At 39.4% G+C, this 24419-nt stretch overlaps 1 protein-coding gene across 1 annotated transcript in view; it reads right to left on the bottom strand.

The window, feature by feature from the left end:
- Positions 1–2034: 2034 nt before the first annotated feature.
- LOC143019490 (uncharacterized) overlaps positions 2035–24419 on the bottom strand; it is a 67346-nt gene continuing 44961 nt past the window's right edge. The window contains exons 11-14 of the mRNA XM_076175132.1: positions 6100–6218; positions 5411–5568; positions 4425–4605; positions 2035–3865 (exon numbers count right to left, since the gene is read on the bottom strand). Of these exons, the coding sequence (XP_076031247.1) occupies positions 2819–3865; positions 4425–4605; positions 5411–5568; positions 6100–6218 (1505 nt within the window). The 3' untranslated portion in view covers positions 2035–2818. The remainder of the gene's footprint in view (positions 3866–4424; positions 4606–5410; positions 5569–6099; positions 6219–24419) is intronic.

The following is a 24419-nucleotide window of genomic DNA, read 5'->3' as shown; positions in this document are numbered from 1 at the left end:
AAAGAAAATGGCATAGAAACCACTCAACTTACTTCCAAAAAATTATTTGATATCCCCCACTTTTTCCCCTTAGAACATGTACATCCTTAACTCTTCCTACTGTACTCCTGGTTACCACTATATAGACCATTAACGCTCTATCTGCCGCCCTTCCATCCACCACCTTCTCCCATATGTACTTATGCTTGACTTTCTTCCTAAACACTGTATTTGTTATCATCAACTCTTCAGACACATCACCATCCACACACTATGATTTTTTTCCTAGAACTCCATACTTCCCCACCACACATCTATTGGTCCATTTTCTACTCTAGCATTAAGGTCTCCCAATACCACTACATTGACATTTCCCCCTAATTCCTCTATCCAAAAAGCCTGTCTTTGCTCTACACTCTTCTCGCTACCAGGCCCATATGCACTTACAAAAACCCACATCTCTTTTCCCAGTTTCACCTTCATCCACATTAACCCTGATGAAACCCCCTTCCACTCCACTATATGCTTACCTATCTCTTCACTTACAAGTATAACCATCCCTTCTCTCCCTCATCCTCTCTTCACCCCTGAGATCCTCCCAAACTCAAACTTGCCCCTCCCTTTCAACTTAGTTTCACTCGATGTCAACACATCCATCGTCTCAATAACATACTGAATGTCTCTTACCTTTTACTCTCATCTGTATGACATCCATGTACAATAAAAGATCCAAACCTTAAGGTACTGGTTGGAAAACTTCTAGACCCTCTTATGCCTTTACTTTTTTTTAGGAATGTCCCCTTTAAGGCTACAGGGAGAAGGATGCCTAGTCCTATCCCCATCCTGTTTTTTGTCACCTCATATGACTCAAGTGGAAAGACTTGGTGGCAGTATTCTTTTTCCCCCACCACAGGGTTATGCAATGGAAATGAATATTCAGAGAAATGGTACAGGACAGTAACAAGAGGGGAGGGGACAGCATAACGGAAGGACAGTTGCAGTATAATAAAGTATAATCATTTCTCTATGAACAGAGATTTCCTCTACCAAAGATAAAATGATGTGTGGCCCTGGTCCATAGGTGCACCCCATATAGACCCTAAAGTATCAGCTGCATGCTACTTAGCAGCTTTTAACCCCACAATAACATGCAGTCAATACCCCAGACAGGAGAAAAAAAAAAAAAGGGGGGGGGGCAGGATTATGTTCAAAAAGTGACTATGAGTGGAGATTTTTCTACAAACATGAATGAATGCTATATGACTGGTTCATATGAATGCCATTAGTCACTAAAGTACTATACATACATATACCAAGGCTTTTTCCCCCTTACAAGGGAGGTAGCCAAAAAGGAAAAGGCATAAAATCATTCCCACCCATTCCATCCCTGAATACATTCCACACCCCTCCACCCTCCCTCTTATCTTAGCACCTCAGGGATGACAGGTCATCCCTGCACCTTGTCCGCTACCCTGGGTCAGAAGCAGTGTCGCAAGACACAGCATCCATAGCAAGGCCGCTTCATTAAATCGGCGACCCCCCCCTCTCCGTCCTCCCATGCATAAAAGGAGAAGACGGGGAGAAATCCCTTCAGGCTGCATCAAATTTTGCTCACACATACTACCTCACCCCCTATCCCCCTACCCATTCCACCTCATGCATCACATCATCATCCATATACAACCATTCCCATTCACCCATCTTCTGTCCTCTCCCATCCTTCCTCAACAGACATTCCCCTCTTCCCCAAAGCCCCCTTCACTAAAGTACTGAATGCATGTATTTGCAATCATTACTCTCAATACAAAATCCACTGACAAGTACCAGAAATAGGAACATGAACTTGTGCACAATTTTTAAATACCATTTCTTGTCAAGGAAGACCATTCCGTTGTGGAAATAAAAGAATGGTATACATAAAAAATCATAAAAGATTCATCTGTGGCAGGATTGTGTTCCTATCCACACTGTTGATAAGTTCTTTGGAGGCTTAGAGGTAGAGAGTTCGGTGACCAGGCAACCAACAAGTAGCGGGTTTTTTAATATAAACAGTGATGAGTTTTTAGGACTTTATTCTGCGTGGATAGCAGAGAGGAGACTGTGTGCTCACTCAAGCCCATGGTGAATCTGAATCTGTCCACCGAGCATTGAGCCGTGGTGAAGAAGGGTTTGGCGTCAGTTGACACTTCATCAATTTATAGGTAGCATTTGTACACAAGAGGCCAAAATTGTCATGCAACTAATTGAGTGATACACTCAATATTTTGCTAGCTAATTACAATAAATATACCTAACTTAGAACAATAGGAAAACATGGCATAAATGAAATAGAAGGAAAAAATATATATAGAAGAAATATAGTTTGTATGGTAGTCTTCAAAAGTCACCTTGTGGAAGTTTACCTGTGGAGCTGACCAATGGGCATTTGCCCTAGTTGTGAGGTCAGTCTCCTTCATTATAGTGGGAAAGTCATGTCTGCTGGTGGTCCAATACCACATTACTCCTAAAATGTGTGCACGCGTTCACATGCACGATGTTGGAGCGAACGTTAACCTTGTGTAACATGCCTTGTATTTACCTAGTTGTATTATACGGGAAGGGAGCTATGCTCGTGGTGACACCATCTTTGTATCTCTCAGCATCAAGTTTTTTCTTAAAATCTTGAATAGTGTTTGCACACACTGTTTCTTTGTCTAATAATATGTCACTCTCTTGCAGTCTGTCTTGACTGCAACAGATCTGACCTGTTTTCACACAATTATTTTAGGTTACAAAAGAATAATTTTAGAATATTCACATAAATATACATTTATTCTCCTTACAAGACTTTTACTTATCTTCAATCCACTTCACCTTCATTGACAACCAGTACTAGCGACTGTTGCTTTTCATCTTCTGTTGGCATCAAATTCACTGCCTGTCCTGTATCTTCCTTTGTAGTAATAACAAAAGTATCACTTTCACTGTAGGTCTTCCCTGATCCATCCCTCTCACCAGAGTCACCTTCCATCAGTGAATAAACACTTGGATCTATTTTATTTATGGAGATTTCAGCAGCACCATCAAGCTTATTTGTCTGTATCATGTGTTTTAATATCAAATTTGCATCAACCATACTGTCGTCTCCAAACCTCAACATCCCATCCTCTTGGCTGACTAGGTAACCACTTTCAGGTAATATCATGGGTGGACTAATGGGGCCATCGTCGACAGGTTCATTTGTTGCGATGATCTGGATAGATTCAGGAATTGTCCTCCCAGTGGCTTTCTTGGATGGTGACTGGTCTTCATTGTTAGCATCAAGCCCAACTCTGATTTGCACAGAATCACAAGTCTCTGCTGGGAACTCTCCTACTTCTACAGCAGCTGTATGCAAGTTTCCATCACTAGTCATGACTAGAGCTGCAGGAACTTGATTGTCTCCATCACCTTGAACAGAAATTGGTCCACTGTATATCTCATTATCAAAACTAGACCCCACCTGAGACATCTGTACAACACCTAGGTTCCTTATACTCCAGCCTTCCTCCTCACCATCCTCACCACTTTCAGATATCAAGCTTGGGTCATATGGAATTATCACAACATTGCCACTTTCATCAGTATGTGTCAACCAGTACTTGGCATCTGTCAGATTTCCGAGAGATTGTGCAGCAACAAATTCCTCGTTCCCCGATCCTGTGTCATCGCTCAATCTTGCCGCTGTGCTCCTGTTGCTGGTACTGGCTGTAGGAGCTACTCCATTACCTGTAATAATATTACTAGTTCCTCCTAGATTAACCACAACCTTTCCCATTCCATTAACATAGTCCATGATGCGATAGCTGGGCACCACTTTTCGTATTCGCTTCTTGCGACGAGACTGCTGTTCCTGAAGATTAGCTGCCTGCAATAATAAAAAATAATCTGAGTTTTAAGTGTTTCTTTCCCAAAATATACTACATGTGTTAACTACTTCAGCTTACTAAATAGAATTGTCTGAAAGAACATTATCTATCAAGCAAGTCATCAAGAATGATGAGTTAATCATAATTCTTTAACTGTATATTTTAACATCATAAAATATATTCCTATTACTACATAGAGAAATTATTTAGTATTGACTAAAAGTTGAACATGTCACACAAATTAATGACTAAGTTCCTGGTTCTTTTGCAAGATACCCAGGGTTCCCTGGTAAGTGCCAACAGCCTGAGCACCGGCACTTGAGTCATTCAAAAAAGGAAATAGTGTTGATGCTTGGGTACAGCTACAGTGGGGCAGTGTAAGATGAGGTATTCAGTGTCTTCTGTGTGATGGATGTATTTGGGGCAGTTTCTTGCTGTGGCTCAATTTAAGAGATGTATAACTGTCTCATCTTTTCATTACCAAGGTAGCCATAGTTAAACATGCTACAAGTATGACCACAAGTATAATACTATGTTTTGCAAAACTGTCCATAATACCTTTGCTTCCTTCTCTTTCAAAACCTTTTCTTTTAATTCATCAAGAGTAATTTCGGTTCCAGTCTGCTGGCTTATAGTGGGTAACAACTTCTTTGCAACTTCCTCTCCAACTTCCCCTAATTCCTGAAGTTTGTCTTCTCCTACGGGAGAATTTGAGCTCTCCCCCGTTTTCTGAAGATAACTAGTAAGAAAAAATTATGATAAAATTATGATAACATCATTAACTAGAAAACTGAAATAAATTTAGAAATAACTCTGCATTAGTGCATTTCATCAGATCTTAGTATATATGCACCTACATCATAAACCAATGAAACCCGTTCAACAAACCCTCCTATCCCAGTCAGAGATGAAGAGTTGTCCTGTTCTCCACCACATTGCTTGGGTCAAAAGCAATGCAGTGTGCCATAGCTCTTCAAAAGTAAGAGACCAATACTTTATCTGGTTTATCCTCACCATTTCATTGTAAGGTGATGCCCCAACACCCTCAGTCCATTCAAAAGGAATCATGAAGCAGATGAGAAGAATGTCTGTTTAGGAACAATCTTCAATTATTCATAATCTCCCTCCATTCACTCCCATCTTTTGTACTCTCTCTTTACTCCTCAACAGACATTCTACATGGCTCCCTTCACCCCATCCATATAGTTTATTCTTGGTCTTCCTCTTGCGTTCATTCCATATACCAAGGGCTTTTTTCCCCCTTACAAGGGAGGTTGCCAAAGTCAAAGGCAATCCACTACCATCCATTTCATCTCCACATACTCCACTTCCATTCACCATCCCTCCCTCCCTTCCCTTTTTTCTTGGTTCCTGGATGACAGGTCATCCCTGCATTTCTCCCACTGCCCTGGATTGGAATCAATGCAGCACGACACAGTACATCCATAGCAAGGCCACTGTGGATGTGCTGTGTACGACAAAATAAAGAAGTTACAAAGAAAACCATTCTTGCCATCTTTACCTAATTTCTGTTGTGAACTTACTCTTTATATGTGAAATTATATTTCTCATGAACACTACGTATGTGTTTGATTAAGTTTCCTTGTGTGTTGCACGAAAAGTTGCAAAAGCAACACTTGTAGGGTTTCTCTCCCGTATGGATCCGCAGGTGGCGCCTCAGATGGTGCTGTGTTGGAAACAGCTGTGGGAGAAAACACAAGTACAGTGAACAAAGTAAAATTAGCTAGAATATGACAAAAATATAACCAAATACACCCAAAGACTTAAAAGATTATGTAATGTTTATACATACATATACCAAAGGCTTTTTCCCCCTTACAAGGGAGGCAGCCAAAAAACAAAGGCATAAAATCCACTCCCACCCATTCCATCCCCATATACTCCACTCCCATCCACCCCCTCCCTCCCTCTTGGTTCCTCCTGGATGTAATGTTTATAATTTATCTTAAAAGACCTAGACTTGCAAAAAAAAAAGGGGAATACTGGTAATATGCTATTCTATCCTATATTCCTATCAACTATCCAAGACAAGCTCATGACAAACTAAAATGGTATTGGTTTTAAGTAACCAAAATTATGGGATAGGAAGACAGAGAAAGAGAGAATACAGATAGATAATACAGTTAGAAGTTCAATTCATACATTAAAGTGCCAATATATTATTGCATTCCACCTGACTAAATACATTAATAATAACAAGAGCTGTATGTACCTTCTTGCAGTGAGAACAGGAGTGTGTTTTGGGGCCATGTACAATTTGTTTGTGTGCAACTAAGCGATTCTTCATCATGAACCTCTTGTTGCACTCATCACATGTAAATGGTTTGGCACCTGAAAAGATTATGTATATTACTGTAATCTTACCCTTGCACCATGTTAGGCTGGTTTGAAGACAGACTCTGATGGAGAGAATTTGTTTATCTAGGAATGAATGTTGGGTGCCAATGATAATAGCTCATTCTAAGTGTGAGAAAAGGGGGGAGGGAAAGAGACAGCAAGGGAGGTGACAAGTGTGCATTTCAAGTTGTGTCCTAACTTGGTCTTCTTGCAGGGGAGGGGGGAGGAGGTGAGAAAGCAACAGAGACCACAAGCCAGGCTCACAGTGTGATGCTCTGATGTGATCTGCATCTTTGGTGTTCCATCCAGTTTTCATATACACAGGCAGGTCATGACCCGTGCTCCTAATTGGTACAAGGTCAAAGTATGATGTGATGCAAAATGCTCTTATGCTGCTGATTCATGAAGACAGAGGATATGGGGGGCTGGTACTGCACATGAGTTCCTCAATGAGTTCAGTGTTCATCACATGGTCAGGCAAGCCTCTGGTTGAGTCATCATTGGGTCTGATGCTGGTACTGCATGTGAGTTCCTTAAGGAGGTTTTGTTCTACCCATGGGCCTCAAGGAAGCTTTAGCAGAGCCATACGCCCAAACAGCACATGATTCACATGGTTGGGCCCCATGAGTGATTCCCTTGAGAGCCTCCTGGATCAAAAGTCGTGGGACAGGCCAGAGGTGAGGAAGGGAGGAGTAAGGACAATCTTCCTAACACACAAGATATCAAGAACCATACATTTACCTAGTTGTATCTTACGGGAAGGGGAGCTATGCTCATGGTGTTCTGTCTTTGTATCTTGCAATGTCTAGTTTGCTTTTAAATTGTTTCATCCAGTTTGTTCCAAGTGTCCACCACTCTGTGTGGAAAACTGTTCTTCAGATTTCTTCTATAACTATCTTTTTTCAGTTTCTTTCCATATCCTCTTGTCTCTTGTCCCAATTTAACAAGTCCTCTCTATCAAGTATTTCTGTGCCCTTCATGATTTCATAGATGGTCAGTAGGTTGCCTCTCTTCTTTGCTCCAAAGTCGGTAACTCCAATTTAGCCAGTGTCTCTTCATATGACAAGTTTGAAAGTGTTGGAGCCATTTCTGCAGTTGCTCTATGGATTCTTTCAATTTTCTTTATATTCTTTTTGGTATTGGGTGACCATCATGTCGCTGCATATTCCTGTCTAGGCCTTATTAGTGTGACTAATATTTTTTAATCATTTCTTCATACAAGTAGGTAAATGTCACTTTTATTGATCTTAGCAAGTTATAGGATTCTCCAACAATTTTGTTTATTAGGGGACAAGTCATTTGAGATAATTACTCCCAGATCTTTTTCAGATCCCACCTTCTTTACCTCCTTAGTTCCAATTTTATATTGTCCTGATATTCTAATTTTACTTTTTCCGAACATTTAGTAATAGGAGAGTGAGAGTAAATACTGTTAGGTAGTGAGAGGATGCAGAAAGGTGATGTGTTATTAGGTAAGAATACTCATAATAAGAACATAAGAATGAAGGAGACTGCAAGAGACCATAAGGCCTACACAAGGCAGCTCCATATCCATCACCACCTGTCATCCCCATCCATAAAGTTGTCTAACCGTTTCTTAAAACAACTGATAGTTTCAGCGCTCACTGCATGGTTATTAAGGGGGTATGCGACACCTGGGGGGGTGAATTTGGTCAAGATATGGCATTTTTCAAAACTGTGTTCAAAATGTTCGTATACCACTTAGAAATAAATCCCGACAAATAATTTTCCAGCCGCGCGCAATTTAAAGGTCCTGGGTGAGGTTTAAAGGGACAGATTTAAAGGCGCAACCCACACTAGAGGGAGGCGTGCCACTTAGGACCTTCAGGCGCAGCGAATAACGTTGAAATTTGATTGAATTTACACTTGCCCAGTGTATCAAGCAGGAAAAAGCATAGGAGAAAATGAATTACAGCAACTCAGGAATGATTGGAAAAAAGACAAGGAAGAAGATATGGTAATTTTCAAAGGAATAGTTCATCAACAGATGCAGAAGGCCAGAGATACAGTTATCAAAGTAATTAAACAAAAAGAAAACCTTGTAAGAGATACAGTAGACAAAAAAGAAAAGAAAAAAATAGTACATTAATCTATGGTCTAAAGGAAAAACATAACCAAAATTGGTTCCTGAGAGAAAAAGAGGACAAAGAAGTGGGAATTTTTTTTCTAAAAGTAGCACAGCATAATGAGCAAGAAATAGATAAGGAAATAGAGGAAGTGCACAGAATTGGTATGTAGAAGGAAAAAGTCAACCACTAAAAATCAAATTAACCCCTTCCATACGGTGCCGCACACGTAGGCGTCATGGGGAGCGAGTGTATTCGCGAGGCTGCCATATCGGCGTCTTGATTATATTTATTGTAGTCGCCCCTCCATAATGACATTCTTTCTAATTCTTTTGTAATCGCATTTTCTATGGTTATCAAAATTCACGGGTGAAGAGAGAACGATCGATATAAGCGGTGACTATATTTTATGATGCGAGTATTATTACGACACGTCGTACGGCTGGCATTGGCTGCTGCCACCGAGATCTAAGTCCATGACGCCTACGTGTGCGGCACCGTATGGAAGGGGTTAAGGTCATAAATGGCAGTGGAAGAAATCTTAGCAAGAAAAGGAAAATTAGCAAGAAGCGAACATTATAAAAATATATGGATAAAAAGAGATGTGAATGATGAGGAAAGAGAAAGAACTAAGACATTAAGAAATGAAGCTAAAGAAAAAACAAGAAGAGAACAGAGACCGAGATAATGCAGTTCTATTGGAGAGTATTAGATACGAGACTGAAAAAATTATATATTCAATAAAAAGAAAAGAAAAGAAAAGAAAAAAAAATGAAAGGTTGAGAGAATGAGATGGAAGGTGTAGAAAAATTAAAATTAGCTTGTACCAACATAGATGGATTGATCTTAGGATTAACCGAACTTAACAAGTACCTATCAGGAGCAAAACCAGATATAATGGGAATTGTGGAGACAAAATTAAGAGGTCCACTAGCACCAGTGTTGGACATGGATTATATAATCGCTGTCTTAGAAATAGGGAGGAGAAACAAGGTGGAGTAGTCATATTCCTGGTTAAGAAAAACCTAAATGTGATGAAAGTTACATATGGAGAGAACAGGGTAGAGATGATCACAATAAGAGTTGAAGACAATGACATGAAAAGCAGAAAATTTGCAGTGATTTATGTGCCCCCAAAAACAGGGTCTTGGAGAAAGATTACTTCAAAATGTTAGATGATACAAAATCTTCATTAAATGAGATGCTGAAGGATATAAGTAACACAGTACTCATGGGTAATTTTAATTGCAAAGAAATATGTTGGGAAGAGATGACAGTGAAAGGTGAAGATGATCATTGGGGGAAATGTATTACTCGACATGACTATGGAACATAAAATGACACAATGGTTAAAGGAAAACACTAGATTTAGAAATAATGAAGAACCATCAAGACTAGATTTAATATTTACATCAGAACCTGAAATAGTAGATTGCAAAGAGTGATCACATATTACTCAAGTTAGAATTAGAGGAAATATATGTAAAGAGAAATGAGAAACACAGGAAAGGAAGACTGATGTATGGTAAAACAGACTTTGAGAAACTTGAGAAATTTTTTCTTAAAGCGAGCTGGGAAACATTCAACAAAGAAGAAACACAAGTGGAAGAAAAATGGATGATTCTGACAAAGATCTATAAAGAAGGAGTGGATAAATATGTACCACAGCAAAAACAATGTGTACATTAGGTGTTGGTTTAATAGACTGTGCAGCAAAATGATAGAAGAGACAAAGCTTGCAAGATATGGAGAAAAGACAGGCAACCTAGAAAGTGACAATTATGTTAATCAAAGGAACAAATATGTAAAAATACACAGAGAAGAAAAATGTAACTATGAGAAAGACATAAGAGAAATATGTAAAGATCAGCCAAAGCTATTCTACAGATATGTAATTGGGAAACTAAAAAACAGACAGGAAATAGTGAAACTAAGCCAAGGAAACACAGAATACACAGAAGATACCGAAATGGTTGAAGTTATGTGCAAACACTTCAAGTCGGTTTTCACTAGAGAAAAACTACAACATTGGGTTGAAGGGAGAGAAGTGACCCCTCCCCCCCAAGAAGGAAATAATAGAAACACAGAAAGAAATAATGGACCAAATGATGAACCTCAATATCAGGAAATCACACGGCCCAGATGGAATAGCAAATTGGATATTAAAATAATGTACAGAAGAACTAGCAGACAAAACATACAATATAATAAGTTGCTCACTCAAAGAAGGAAAGATGCCAGAAGACTGGAAAAATCCTGAAATTGTACCAATTTATAAAGGAGGAAATAAGGAACACCCAACAAATTACAGACCAGTTTCCCTTACAAGCATACATACATACATACATATACCAAGGCTTTTTCCCCCTTACAAGGGAGGTAGCCAAAAAGGAAAAGGCATAAAAACCATTCTCACCCATTCCATTCCTAAATACACTCCACTCCCCTCCACCCTCCCTCTTATCTTGGCACCTCCTGGATGACGGGTCATCCCTGCACCTTGTCCACTGCCCTGGGTCAGAGGCAGTGTCGCAAGACACAGCACATCCACAGCAAGGCCGCTTCATAAAATTGGTGACCCCTCTATCCGTCCCCCCATGCATAAAAGGAGAAGACAGGGAGAAATCCCTTTGGGCTGCATCAAATTTTTCTCACACATACTACCTCATCCCCCCATCCCACTACCCATTCCACCCCATATATCACAACATCATCCATATACAACCATTCTCCATTCACCCCTGTCTTCTGTCCTCTCCCATCCTTCCTCAACAGACATTCCCTTCTTCCCCAAAGCCCCCTTCACCCCATCCATCTCATCCTAGGACACCCCCTTATGTTTACTCCCTCCACATCTCCCTTACAAGCACAGTAGCTAAAATCTGTGAAAACATTATAAAAAGTAGATGGATAAAACATCTGGAGGATAACAATATACTGAATCTGAGACAATTCGGATTTTGACATTGAAGATCATGTACCACAAAATTGATCTGCTTTTACTCGAGGCTACTAGATATAATACAAGAAAGAGATGGGTGGGCCGATTGCACTTTCTTAGATCTACAAAGAGCTTTTGATAAAGTCCCTCACAAAAATCTAATAAGAAAAATGGAGACCATAGGAGGGATACAAGGTAAACTATTGAAATGGAGGACTTTTTCCATGGAAGAAAAATGAGGGTAGTGCTCAGAGATAAGAAGTAATTACTGGAGTCCCACAAGGATCAGAGTTGGCTCCAATAATGTTTGCCATTTATATGAATGACATGGACAAGGGTGTGAAATGTTACATGAGCTTCTCTGGAGATGATGCAAAATTGCTAGAGTAATGAAATAGACGGTGACTCACTACAGAGAAATCTGAATAGGGTTTGGGAATGGAGTCAGAACTGGGAAGTGGAATTCAACATTAAAAAAATGTAGCATAAAAAATTTTGGAAAAAGTAAAAAAAAAAAAAAAAAAAGGATGTCAGGATGATGTAAAATTGGTGAAAAAGAAGTAAAGAAAGAGGGATCTGAAAAAGACCAGAGAGTGATCATCACAAAAGATATGACCCCTGACAAACATATATACAAAATTGTCCCAGAAACCTATAACTTGCTAAGATCAATAAAAGTGGCTTTTACCTACTTGAATGAAGAAATGGTAAAGAAAATACTAGTCACATTGATAAGGCCTAAATTGGAGTATGCAGCAACACTATGGTCACCCGGTACAAAAAATAATATAAAAAAAGATTGAATCCTGAGAGCAGCTACGAAGATGGCCCCAGATCTATCAAAACTCTGATATGAAGATTGTTAAAATTGGAGTTGCCGACTCTGGAAAAAAAAGAGAAAGAGGTGACTTGTTGACCATCTACAGAATTATGAAAGTCCTTGATAGAGAAAACTTACTAAATTGGGATAAGAGAAACACAAGAGGACATGGAAAGAAGCTCAAAAAGGACAATTATAGAAGAGAGCTGAAAAAGAACATCTTTTCCCACAGAGTGGTGGATGTATGGAACATATTAGATGAAAGAACAGCGTGTGCAAAAACAATACAAGAATTTAAGAGCAAACTAGATATGGAGAGATACAAAGATGGGACGCTACAAGCATAGCTCCCCTTCCTGAAAGATACATCTAAGTAAATACTAGGTAAAGGGAGGTAGCCAATTCAAATGTCAAATATCCACTCCCACCCATTCCAATCCCATCCACCATCCTTCTTCCCTTTCATCTTAGCTCCTCATGGACGACAGATCATTACTGTATCCCACCCACTGCCCTGGGTCAGAAGCAACGCAGTGAGACACAACACATCCACAGCAGGGCCACTTCACTTAATTAGCAACCCCAACTCGCTGTCCCCTCATGCAGAAAAAGAGAAGACAGAGAGAAATCCCATTAGGCTGCTTCAAAATATCACTCGTACATAACCACTCCCTAACCCCCCTTCCATGCATCACAGTATCATCTACACTCAAAAGTGGGAGGTAAAATCTAATATAAAGAAATGCAGTATAATGGAATTTGGAAAGAGTAAAAACAGAATATCAAAAGATTACAGAATTGGGGAAGAAAAAATAAAAAAAGCAAACTCGGAAAAAATCTTGGAGTGATGATTGGAAAGGACATGAAACCAGATAAGCATATAAATAAAATATTCGGAGAAACCTACAACTTATTGAGGTCAATCAAAGTTGCATTTGCTTATATGGATGAAGAAATGATAAAGAAAATACTAACTACACTAATAAGACCAAAACTTGAGTACGCAGCATCACTTTGGACACCCAGTCCCAACAAGAATATTAAGAAACTAGAAAGATTACAAAGAGCGACAACCAAACTAGCACCGACTCTCGCCGAACTAACATATGAGCAAAGACTGTCCATATTGAATCTACCAATTCTGGAACAAAGAAGAGAAAGAGGAGATTTGCTGACTATCTACAAAATAATGAAAGGAATGGAAGTTTTAGACAGGAACAACTTGTTAGTGTGGGACAACGGTAAAACGAGAGGGTACGGAAAAAAACTGAAAAAGGATAGTTATAGAAAAAAATTGAAAAGGAACAGTTTCCCACACAGAGCGATAAATACATGGAACAAATTAGACAACACAACAGTATGTGCAAACACTATATAAGATTTTAAGATAAAACTTGATGCGGAGAGATACAAAGACGGGTCACCACGAGCATAGCTCCCCTCCCATATATTACAACTAGGTAAATACACAGCCATTCTCCATTCACCCCTATCTCCTGCTTTCTCCCTTCTTTGGTTAAGACATTCCCCCCTTGCTCAATGTCCCTTTCACCTCATCCATCCTTATCATCCTCAGTCATCCCCTCAAGTTCATCTCTGCCTTCCGCACCTTTTTTTTTTTTTTTTTACTAATTTTTCTTCCCTCATTTCTTCCATGTGTCCAAACTATCCCAGTACTCTTTCATCAGCCCTATCTGCCATCTCCTTTTTCACCCCAGCTTTTCTCCTCACCTCTTCATTTCTCATTCTACCCAATCTTGTAACCCCTTCCATACTTCTCAGACATTTCATCTCAAACACACTTATAATTTTCCTCTGTACTTCTCTTAACCCCTTGAATACAATGACCCTATGTAGGCATCATGAGGTGCAAGTGAGTATATGAGGATATCAGCATCGGCTTTCTGATTATATTTATTTTATAGATATAGCTAAGTACATACATACATATACCAAAGGCTTTTTCCCCCTTACACGGGGGGTAGCCAAAAAGAAAAAGGCATAGAAATCAGTCCCACCCATTTCATTTTCCATATATTCCACTCCCCTCCACCCTCCCTCCTATATCTATATATATCTATTTTATAGATATAGCTAAGTGACCCTCTTATTCTGTGAACAGACTTGATCACTTTTTCAGTGGCTACAACCATTTTAGGTGAAATAGAATGAGTACAAAAGCTGTAATTTTATATTATATAAAGCACATATTATGATGCATCATCACATGTCAAGCAGCTAATGCGACATGGTTTAACATCACAAACTCCCCCCTGTCGGAAGGCTAGGATGGTGACCCTCACATTGTAGCGTGGAATTAAATGAACTATGCCCTTGGTTAAACTTCGCTGGTGGCAGGATTCGAACCACCATCCCCTCGACCTTCGCTGCAAGTAACGACACCCTAACCTGCTCAGCCAGCGAGCTTCCATAAAGCTAATGTGCAAGCGAATATTTGAGTCATATTGAGGAGGTTAAATTCCATGTTTCTACTCCATACAGTGCCATCAGCCCATTCACCCCTTCATATAGTCTCCTCTTTGCAACCATTCCCAAATGCCTTTTTCTCATGACACATTTTAATCCCCCAAAGCATTTACTTCCTTCTCTGGCTACAATTTTACTTTCACTGCCATTCCTCCCTTTCCTGCCACATGCTACCCCAAACACCTAAAGCTATCCACTTCCTCCAGCCTCTCTCCTTTAAGACTTCCAGCTTGTACATCTTATCCCTTACTTTTACCCATATTTACCTTCAGCTTTCTCCTATTGCATACCCTCCCAAACTCTACCATTAACTTCCTTAATCCCTCCTCTGACCCTGTCACAAGCAGTGTTGTCAGCAAACAACAAACTAGCTCACCTCCCACTTATCTCCATTTTCTTTAACCATCTCCTGTCCCCTGCCCATTACCCTTGCCTTTACCTCCCACACCATCCCATCCATGTACATGTTGAACAGCCATGGTAATGTGATACATCCCTGTTATAGTCCCACCTTTACTTCAAATCACTCACTATTTTCATTTCCAATTCTAACACAGGCCTTATTGCTCTCATAAAAATTCCTGACTGCCCATAACAGCTTTCCCCCAATCCCATACATCTCCAAAACCTTCCACAATGCCTTTCTGTCTACCCTGTCATGAATTTTTTCCATATCTATAAAGGCCCAAAAAACATCCTTACCTTTTCTTAAAGCTTTCTTACATATCTGCCTTACCACAAAAATCTGATCCATACAACCCCTACCTTTCCTAAATCCACTGTTCCTAATTACTCCCTCTGTTCCTCTCCTAATCCTTTCAATTAAAACCCTTCCATAAGCCTTCCCAACTCACATTTGTCCCCTTTCCCTTTGTAAAGTGGAACTATGCAGGCATTCCTCCAGTCCTCTGGCACTCTACCCCCCCTTAGATCATATTAAACAACTTGACTAGCAAGTCCCCTATTACTGTACCTCCCTTCTTCAGACCCCACATGACACCCATCTAACCCAGGTGCCTTATCCGCTCTCATCATTTTCAAAACCATTTGCACCTCATCTTTTCTTATTTCTTCTCAATTTTCCTCTCCCATCATAATTTTCTTAGTGGCTCCCACTGCTACCACCAATCCCTCCCTATCTTCCTCCACATTCAACAGTTCTCTAAAATACTCAGCCCATCTTCCCTTTACTGCCTCCTCTTCTATAACATGTCCACCTGTGCCTTTTACCTTTTCTTCTCTATTTGACTCATCTCCCATGCCTCTATTAACTTCCTTCCAAAACATTCTTTTTACTCTAAAAAATTTCTGTCATACTCCTCCTCCTTTTTGCATCCTTTATCTTTTGCTTTGTTTTGTTTTTCATGCTACAAAGCCCACTGTAAGGTGCCCCTTACAGAGGATTTTGTAGCATGGAATTTAAGGGCATAGTTAATTAAATTCCATGCTACAAAGTCCTCTGTAAGGGACACCATCCTAGCTTCCCAATAGGGGGGAAGTTTGTGATGTTAAACCATATATCTCATTTTGCAATAAATAAAAAACAAAAGACTTCTTGTGTAGCTATTACTGACTTTGGGAAGTGCTAAAAACTAATTCTGGTAAAATTACATTCATACATTATAAGGGAGGTGGCCAAGTCAAATGGCATAATTCCACTCCCACCCATTTCATCCCCACCCACTCCACTCCCATACACCACCCCTCACTTCCTCCCTGCATTTTGTCCATTGCCTTGAGTCAGAGGCAATGCAGCAAGACACAGCACATCCACAGCAAGGCCGCTTCATTTAATCAGCAACCCTCCCTGTCCCTTCATGCAAAAAAAAAGAAGACAGGGAGAAACCCCTTCAGGCTGTCAAAATATCATTCAAACATAACCATTCCCCAATCCCCCATATCCCCCACCCCCTTCCATGCATAACCATTCTCCACTCACTTCTGTCTTCTCCCTTCCTCAATAGACATCCCCCTCTTTCTCAATGCCCCTTTTACACCATCCATCCATCCATCTCATCCTCAATTACCCTCTCCTGTTCAGTCCTTTTGCACACCTTCCCAAATTTTGTCACTAATTCCTTAATCCCTCCTCTGATCCTGCTACAAGCACAGTGTTGTCAGCAAACAACAACTGGCTTATCTCTAATTTGTCTCCATTTTCTTTAACCATCTGCACTACCATCCATGTACACAATGAACAGCCATGGCGACATGACACATCCCTGGAAAAGTCCCATCTTTACCTCATATCATTCACTCTCTCCATTTCTAATTCTAACACAGACTCTACTACTCTCATAAAAACTCTTGACTGCTCTTAACAGCTTTCCTCCTATCCCATATATCTATAATACCTCCTAGTGTCTTCCTGTCTACCCTGTCATAAGCCTTTTCCAAATCCATAAAGGCACAAAAAACATCCTTACCCTTTGCTAAAGCTTTCTCATCTATGTCTTGCCACAAAAATCTGATCTGCACAACTCCTACCTTTTCTAAACCAACACTGTTCCTCACTAATTACTCCCTCTGTTCCTCTCCTAATCATCTCAATTAAAACCCATCCATATGCCTTCCCAACTACACTCAAACTGATTTCTCTGAAACTACTATTCACATTTGTCCACATTTCCCTTGTAAAGCAGAACTATACAGGCACTCCTCCAGTCCTCCAGCACTCTAACCTCCCTTAGAAACACATTAAACAACCTCACTAGCTAGTCCACTATTACTATACCTTCCTTTTTTAGGAACTCTGCATGACACCCATCTAACCCAGGTGCCTTGCCTGCTCTCATTTTAATAACTGCTCTTACCTCATCTTTTCTTATTTCTCTCCTATTTTCCTCATTCAACACTAATTTTATTTGAACCTCCCACAGCAACCACCTTTCCCACCCTATCCTCCTACAAATTAACAACTCCCTGAAATACTCTACCCATCTTCCTCTTACTGCTGCCTCTTCCGCTATCATCTGTCTATCTGCACTTGATTTCCCTCCCCTTGATCTTTTAACTTCCAAATTTTATTACTTTCAATATTTTCTGTCATACTCTTACCCCATTTTACATCTGCTCTCCTTTTTGCCTCCTTTATCTTACATTTTGCTTCTCTTCTTTTTTCTTTGTACCTCTCATATGATGCTCTCATCCTATTTTGCAACCAGTCTGTGAATGCTCATTTCTTCTCTACAGCCTTCTTTGCTTCATCATCCTACCACTCACTATCCTTCCTTGTATTTCCTCCCGTCCTCCTTGTTCCACACACCATCTTTGCAAACCTTGTGACTCCCTCCTTGAAACATCCCCATTCCTCCTCCATTCCTAATTCTATTCCATCCTTCACTTCCTCACACTCTTCTCTCAGTTTCTTCATGTACTCCTTTAAGCAGTTTACTCTATGCACCTCCCTACTCTAAGCACCTCCTTTTTCTCCATATATCCTCCACTCTCAACTTACCTTCCACCAAAAAATTATCTGATATTCCACCACTCTCTCCCCTAAGAACATATACATCCAAATACTCTTCCTATTCTTCTCATGGGTACCATTATATAGTCCATTAAAGCCCTATCTACTATTCACTCTTCCATCTACCACCCTCTCCCATTACTTCCCAACCACTCATCTATTGGTTCATCTCCTACTCTAGCAATGAGATCTCCTAATACCACAACATTGACATTTCTCCCTAAACCATCTATGCACTCAGTTAAATCTATCCAAAAAGCCTCCTTTTCCACTACATTCTTCTCACTACCAGGAGCATATGCACTTGGCTGAGAAAAATTTAAATGTGATAAAAGTTACAAATTGTGCAAATAGGGTGGAAATAATCACAAAAGTGTTGAAGATAGTGACATGAAAAGTAGAAAGTTTGTGGTGATTTATATGCCCCAAAAAATGGGGTCTTGGAGAGAGATTACTCTAAAATGTTAGAAAATACAAGGCTTTCACTTAATGAGATGCTGAAGGATGGAAACATGGTACTTATGGGAAGAGATGACAGTGAAAGATGGAGAGGATCTATAGGGAAATGTATTACTTCACATAACTATAGAACATGCAATGACACAATGGGTAAAAGAAAATACTAGATATAGAAATAATGAAGAACTGTCATGTCCAGATTTATTATTTATGTCAGAACCTGAAATTGTGGATAAAACTGAATACAAGACACCAACTAGGAAGTGACCACATATTACTTGAGGTAGAACTAAAGGAGGAAATATATATAGAGAAATGTGAAATACAGAAAAGGAAGACTGATGTATAGTAAAACGGACTTTGAGAAACTTAAGGAAATTTTTTTCAAAAAGCGAGTTTGGAAAAAATTCTACAATGAAGAAATACAAGTGGAAGAAAAATGGATGATTCTGGTGGGAGTCTATAATAAAGGAGTGGATAAATATGTACTAAAACAAAAACAGGAAAAGGTGTATATTAAGTGCTGGTTAAAAGGTGCAGCAAAGCTACAGACAGAGGAGATAAATCTTGGAAAAGATGGAAAAGAAAGAAAAAAACCTAGAAAGTGGCAAATATATATCAAAGCAATGAATATATAAAAATACGCAGGGAGGAAAAAAGAAACTATGAAAAAGACATAGTAAAAACATGTAAGGATTAACCAAAACTATTCTATAGATATGTAAACGGTAAACTAAAAAACCATCAAGAAATAGTGAAACTACACCAAGAGAATGTGGAATACACAGAAGATACAGAAATGGCTGAAGTCATGAGCAAACATTTCAAGTCTGTTTTCACTAGAGAAAATGTACAGAATCAGGATAAAGGACAAGAAGTGAGATCCCTCCCCTTGAGGGAAATAACAGTAACAGGAAAAGAAATAATGGACCAAATAAGGAACCTTGATGTCAGGAAATCACACAGCCCAGATGGAATTGCAAACTGGATACTAAAAGAATGTAAAGAAGAACTAATAGGCAAAATATACAATAAGTTGCTCACTCAAAGAAGGAAAAATACCAGAAGACTGGAAAAATGCCGATATCGTACCTATATATAAAGGAGGAAATAAGGAAGACCCAACAAATTACAGACCAGCTTCCCTTACAAGCACGGTAGCCAAAATTTGTGAAAAAGTTATTAAAAACAGATGGATAAAACATTTGGAGGAGAACAATATACTAGATCCAAGACAATTTGGATTTAGACAGGGAAGATCATGTGCCACAAATTTGATGTTTCTACAAGACTATTAGATATAATGCAGGAAAAGGACAGATGGGCTGATTGCACTTTCCTAGACCTACAAAAAACTTTTGAAAAAGTACCACACAAAAAACTATTAAGAAAACTGGAAACCATAGTGGGGATACAAAGTAAACTACTGAAATGGATGGAGGATTTCTTGAATGGAAGAAAAATGATAGTGCTCAGAGATAAGGATTCTACTTGGGAAGAGGTGATTAGTGGAGTTCCAAAGGGATCAGTATTGGCTCCAATGATGCTTCCTATTTATGTGAATGACATGGATGAGGATGTGGTGTGTTACATGAGCTTCTTTGCTGAAGATGCAAAACTGCTGAAGAAAGAAGTGAGTATTGAAACAGATTGTGTGTTGCTGCAGAGATCTGAATAGAGCTTGTGAATAGAGTCAGAAGTGGGAAGTAAACTTCAACATTAGGAAATGTAGCATAATGGAATTTGGAGGAAAAAAAAAAAAAAAGGACAATATAAAATTGGTGCAAAGGAAGTAAAGAAAGTGGGACCTGAAAAAGACCTGGGAGTAATCATCACAAAGGACATGTCCCCTGAGAAACAGATAAACAAATCTGTTGGAGAAACCCACAACTTGCTAAGATCAATAAAGGTGGTTTTTACTTACTTGGATGAAGACATGGTAAAGAAAATACTAGTCACATTGATAGAGCCAAAATTGGAGTGCACAGCAACACTATGGTCACCCAGTACCATAAAGAATATATGGAAAATTGAGAGAATTCAGAGAGCAACTACGAAGATGGCTTCAACACTTTCAAAACTGTCATATGAAGAGAAAATGTCAAAACTAGAATTACCGACTCTGGAACAAAGAGAAAAGGGTGACTTGTTGATTATCTATAGAATCATGAGAGGTATGGAAGTCCTTGATAGAGAAGACTTACTAAATTGAGATAAAAGAAATACAAGGGGACATGAAAAAAAAATCAAAAAGGACAGTTATAGATGAGACCTGAAATAGAACAGCTTTCCCCACAGAGTGGTGGATGTATGGAACAAACTAGATGAAACAATAGTGTATGCAAAAACCATACACAAATTTAATAGCAATTTAGACACTGCAAGATATCGAGACAGGACACCACAAGCATAGCTCCCTTTCCTGTTAGGTACAACTAGGTAAATACATCTCCCTTCCCAATTTCACCTTCATCCACATTAACCTTGAAGAAACCTCCTTCCACTCCACCACGTATTTACCTATCTCTTCACTTACTAGTATAGCCACCCCTTCTCTCCTTCATCCTCTCTTCACCCCTGAGACCCTCCCAACTACACTCCCAAACTCAAACACGTCCCTCCCTTTCAACTTTGTTTCACTCAATGCCAACAAATCCATCTTTCTTCTCACAAACATATTGCTTATCTCTTTCCTTTTAGTTTCATTTCTACCACACACACACACATTAACCACTTCCATACGGTGACGGCTACGTAGGCGGCATGAGGAGCAAGTGGGTACTCGATGATGCCGACGTCGGCATCTTGATTATATTTATTGTAGTCATACCTACGTAATTTCCATTCTTTCTAAACTGGCTTCATCAATTTTCTATGGTTATCAAAATACACGGGTGAAAGAGAACGAATGATTGAGCACTGACACTTTATTTTTTATAATGCGATTATTATGACGCAGCATCGCACATCGGGTAGCTAATGCTCCCAGACGGGCGATGTGCCCCGGAGTGAAGAGGTTAAAAGACCCAAACCTTAGGGTTCTGGTTGGAAAACTCCCAGACCCTGTAATGCCTTTGCTTTTTTTAGAAATGCACCCTTTGGGGCTGCAGAGAGTAGGATGCCCAGTTTTGGTCACCTTTTACGACTCAAATAGGAAAACTCAGTGGCAGTATTCTTTCTCCCATACCATAGGGTTTGGCAAAAATAGAAGTGTATATTCAGAGAAGTGGTACAAGACTGTATCAAGAGTGGGGGATAGCTGAATTTAATATTGCGGGATTTAAACACTTTCATCAGGATAGAAACCACAAGAAAGGTGGGGGTGTTCTATTGTACGTTAAAAACAATGTTCATGCTTGTGTTTTAGAGAAAGTGAAACAGGATGCATATGATAGTTTGTGGGTTGAGTTAACCCAAACAAATGGACAAAAAATGAATATAGGTGTAATATATAGGCCAAAGACATTATCATTAGCAGATGACAAACTGTTATTTCAAGAACTGTCTAGTTTCTGCAACCGGGATTTATTGATAATGGGTGATTTCAATTTTACTGACATTGATTGGATGACCCTTGAACATGGTCATATAGGTAGTCGCTTGTTTGATTTTCTTGGTGACAATTACTTAATTCAGCATGTAAAAGAGCCCACAAGATATGGAAACTTACTCGATCTTTTGATCACTAGCCGCGAAAGCATGGTAACTGATGTAGAAGTCGGTGAATCTGTTGCAAATAGCGATCACAACCTAGTTAGATTCAAACTCCTAAACAATTTTAGAATAGATACTTGTGTTTCTAAAATACCCGATTTCAGTAAAGCTCAGTTCATAGGACTACGTCAGAAGCTTCAGCTTACAGATTGGGAGGCAAAATTAAACGAAAGACCTGTAGATCAGATGTGGGAAATATTTCAAAATACGCTCACTAAGATGATTCAAACTTACATTCCTTTTAACCTCTTCCATACGGTGCCGCCTACGTAGGCGTCATGAGGAGCAAGTGGATTCGCGATGCTGCCATATCGGCGTCTTGATTATATTTATTGTAGTCGCCCCTGTGTTTTTACATTCTCCCAAATGTGTCCTGAATCCCATTCTCTGTGGTTTTCAAAATTCGCGGGTGAAAGAGAGAACGATCGATATAAGCGGTGACTATATTTTATGATGCGAGTATTATTACGACACGTCGTACGGCTGGCATTGGCTGCTGCCCACGAGATTTAAGTCCCGTAGTGAAGTGGTTAAGGACAGACGTCCCCCAAATCAGGCTCGCCCAAAGTGGCTCGACAAAGAAACTGAAAAAAGCATTGCTAAAAAGAGACAGGCTTATAAGAAATATAAGTGCTTGGGTGCATCTAATGACTATGAAAGTTATGTATCAATACAGAGAGATTTAAAAAAGACAATAAGAAAAAGAAAACGACAATACGAAATGAACATCGCTGATAAATCCAAAGAGAATCCCAAAGAATTCTATAGTTACATTAGAGATAAAAAGGTTGTTAGGAATCACATTGGTCCACTATTATCTGCTGACAGTCAACTTGAATATTCAAATGAAGGAATGTGTAATATCTTAAACAATTATTTTAGCTCGGTATTCGTAAACGAAACACCTCAAGGTGAATTCCAAACTGAAACCTGTGAAAAGACTAGGGTAAACTTACTACGGTAAATATAACAAAAGAAAAAATTAAAAGGTGTATAGACAAACTCAAAGTTAATAAAACACCAGGGCCTGACGGTTGGCATCCAAGAATCTTAAAGGAAGTGAAAAATGAGATTGTTGTTCCATTAGAAATTATTTTCAAGAAATCCATCATATCCGGAGATGTCCCAAGAGAATGGAAGCTAGCTAACGTTATTCCCATATTCAAAAAAGGTGACAAAAAGAAACCAAATAACTATAGGCCTATAAGTTTGACTTCAATCGTAGGAAAAATAATGGAAACTATCATTAGAGATGCTATCAAACATCATTTAGAAAGTAACCGTTTGATAAATGATAGCCAGCATGGTTTCAGACGGAAACGTTCTTGCGTGACTTACTCGAATTCTACAACACAGTTATCTCGAATTATGACAAAAGAAACAATATAGATTTAGTATATCTAGACTTTGCAAAAGCTTTTGATACCGTCCCACATGAAAGACTACTTACTAAATTAGCTTTGCATGGAATAAGTGGTAGCCTATTAGGTTGGACTAGTAATTGGTTGAATGGTCGAAAACAGAGAGTTGTTTTAAATGGAAAAACTTCTGGATGGAAAAGTGTTGCAAGTGGAGTTCCTCAGGGTTCCGTTCTTGGGCCACTTCTATTCATATTATATATAAATGATATAGACCATGGACTAAAATCTACTGTTTCCAAATTTGCTGATGATACAAAACTGTGCGGAGTGGCAAATGATCACTCAAACCAATTAGATATTCAAGAAGATTTAGATCAATTACAGCAATGGTCTGAAAAGTGGCTAATGAAATTTAACACAAGTAAATGCAAGGTGGTTTAAAAAGTGTAATGAGGAATAGGAATCTGGGAATGGATGCTAAGAGGAGACTGTATGAAGGAGTGATTGTGCCAACAGCACTGTATGGAGCAGAAACATGGAACATGAGAGAGGAAGAGAGAAGGAACTTGAATGTGTTTGAGATGAAGTGTCTGAGAAGTATGATGGGGGTTACTAGGCTGGATAGAGTGAGAAATGAGGAAGTGAGGAGGAGAACAGGGGTGGAAAGGGAGCTGGGAGATAGGGTGGATGAAAGAGTATTAGGATGGTTTGGACACATGGAAAGAATGAGTGAAGAAAGACTAGTAAAGGAGGTATGGAAGGCAGATGTGGAGGGAGTGAACGTGAGGGGACGTCCTAGGATGAGATGGATGGATGAGGTGAAGGGGGCTTTGGGGAAGAGGGGAATGTCGGTTGAG

Source organism: Oratosquilla oratoria, chromosome 37 (assembly GCF_046742065.1).
Source record: "Oratosquilla oratoria isolate Oo_2021 chromosome 37, ASM4674206v1, whole genome shotgun sequence".
In the NCBI taxonomy this organism is placed as follows: domain Eukaryota; kingdom Metazoa; phylum Arthropoda; class Malacostraca; order Stomatopoda; family Squillidae; genus Oratosquilla; species Oratosquilla oratoria.
This window is presented reverse-complemented; position numbering and strand designations above follow the sequence as displayed.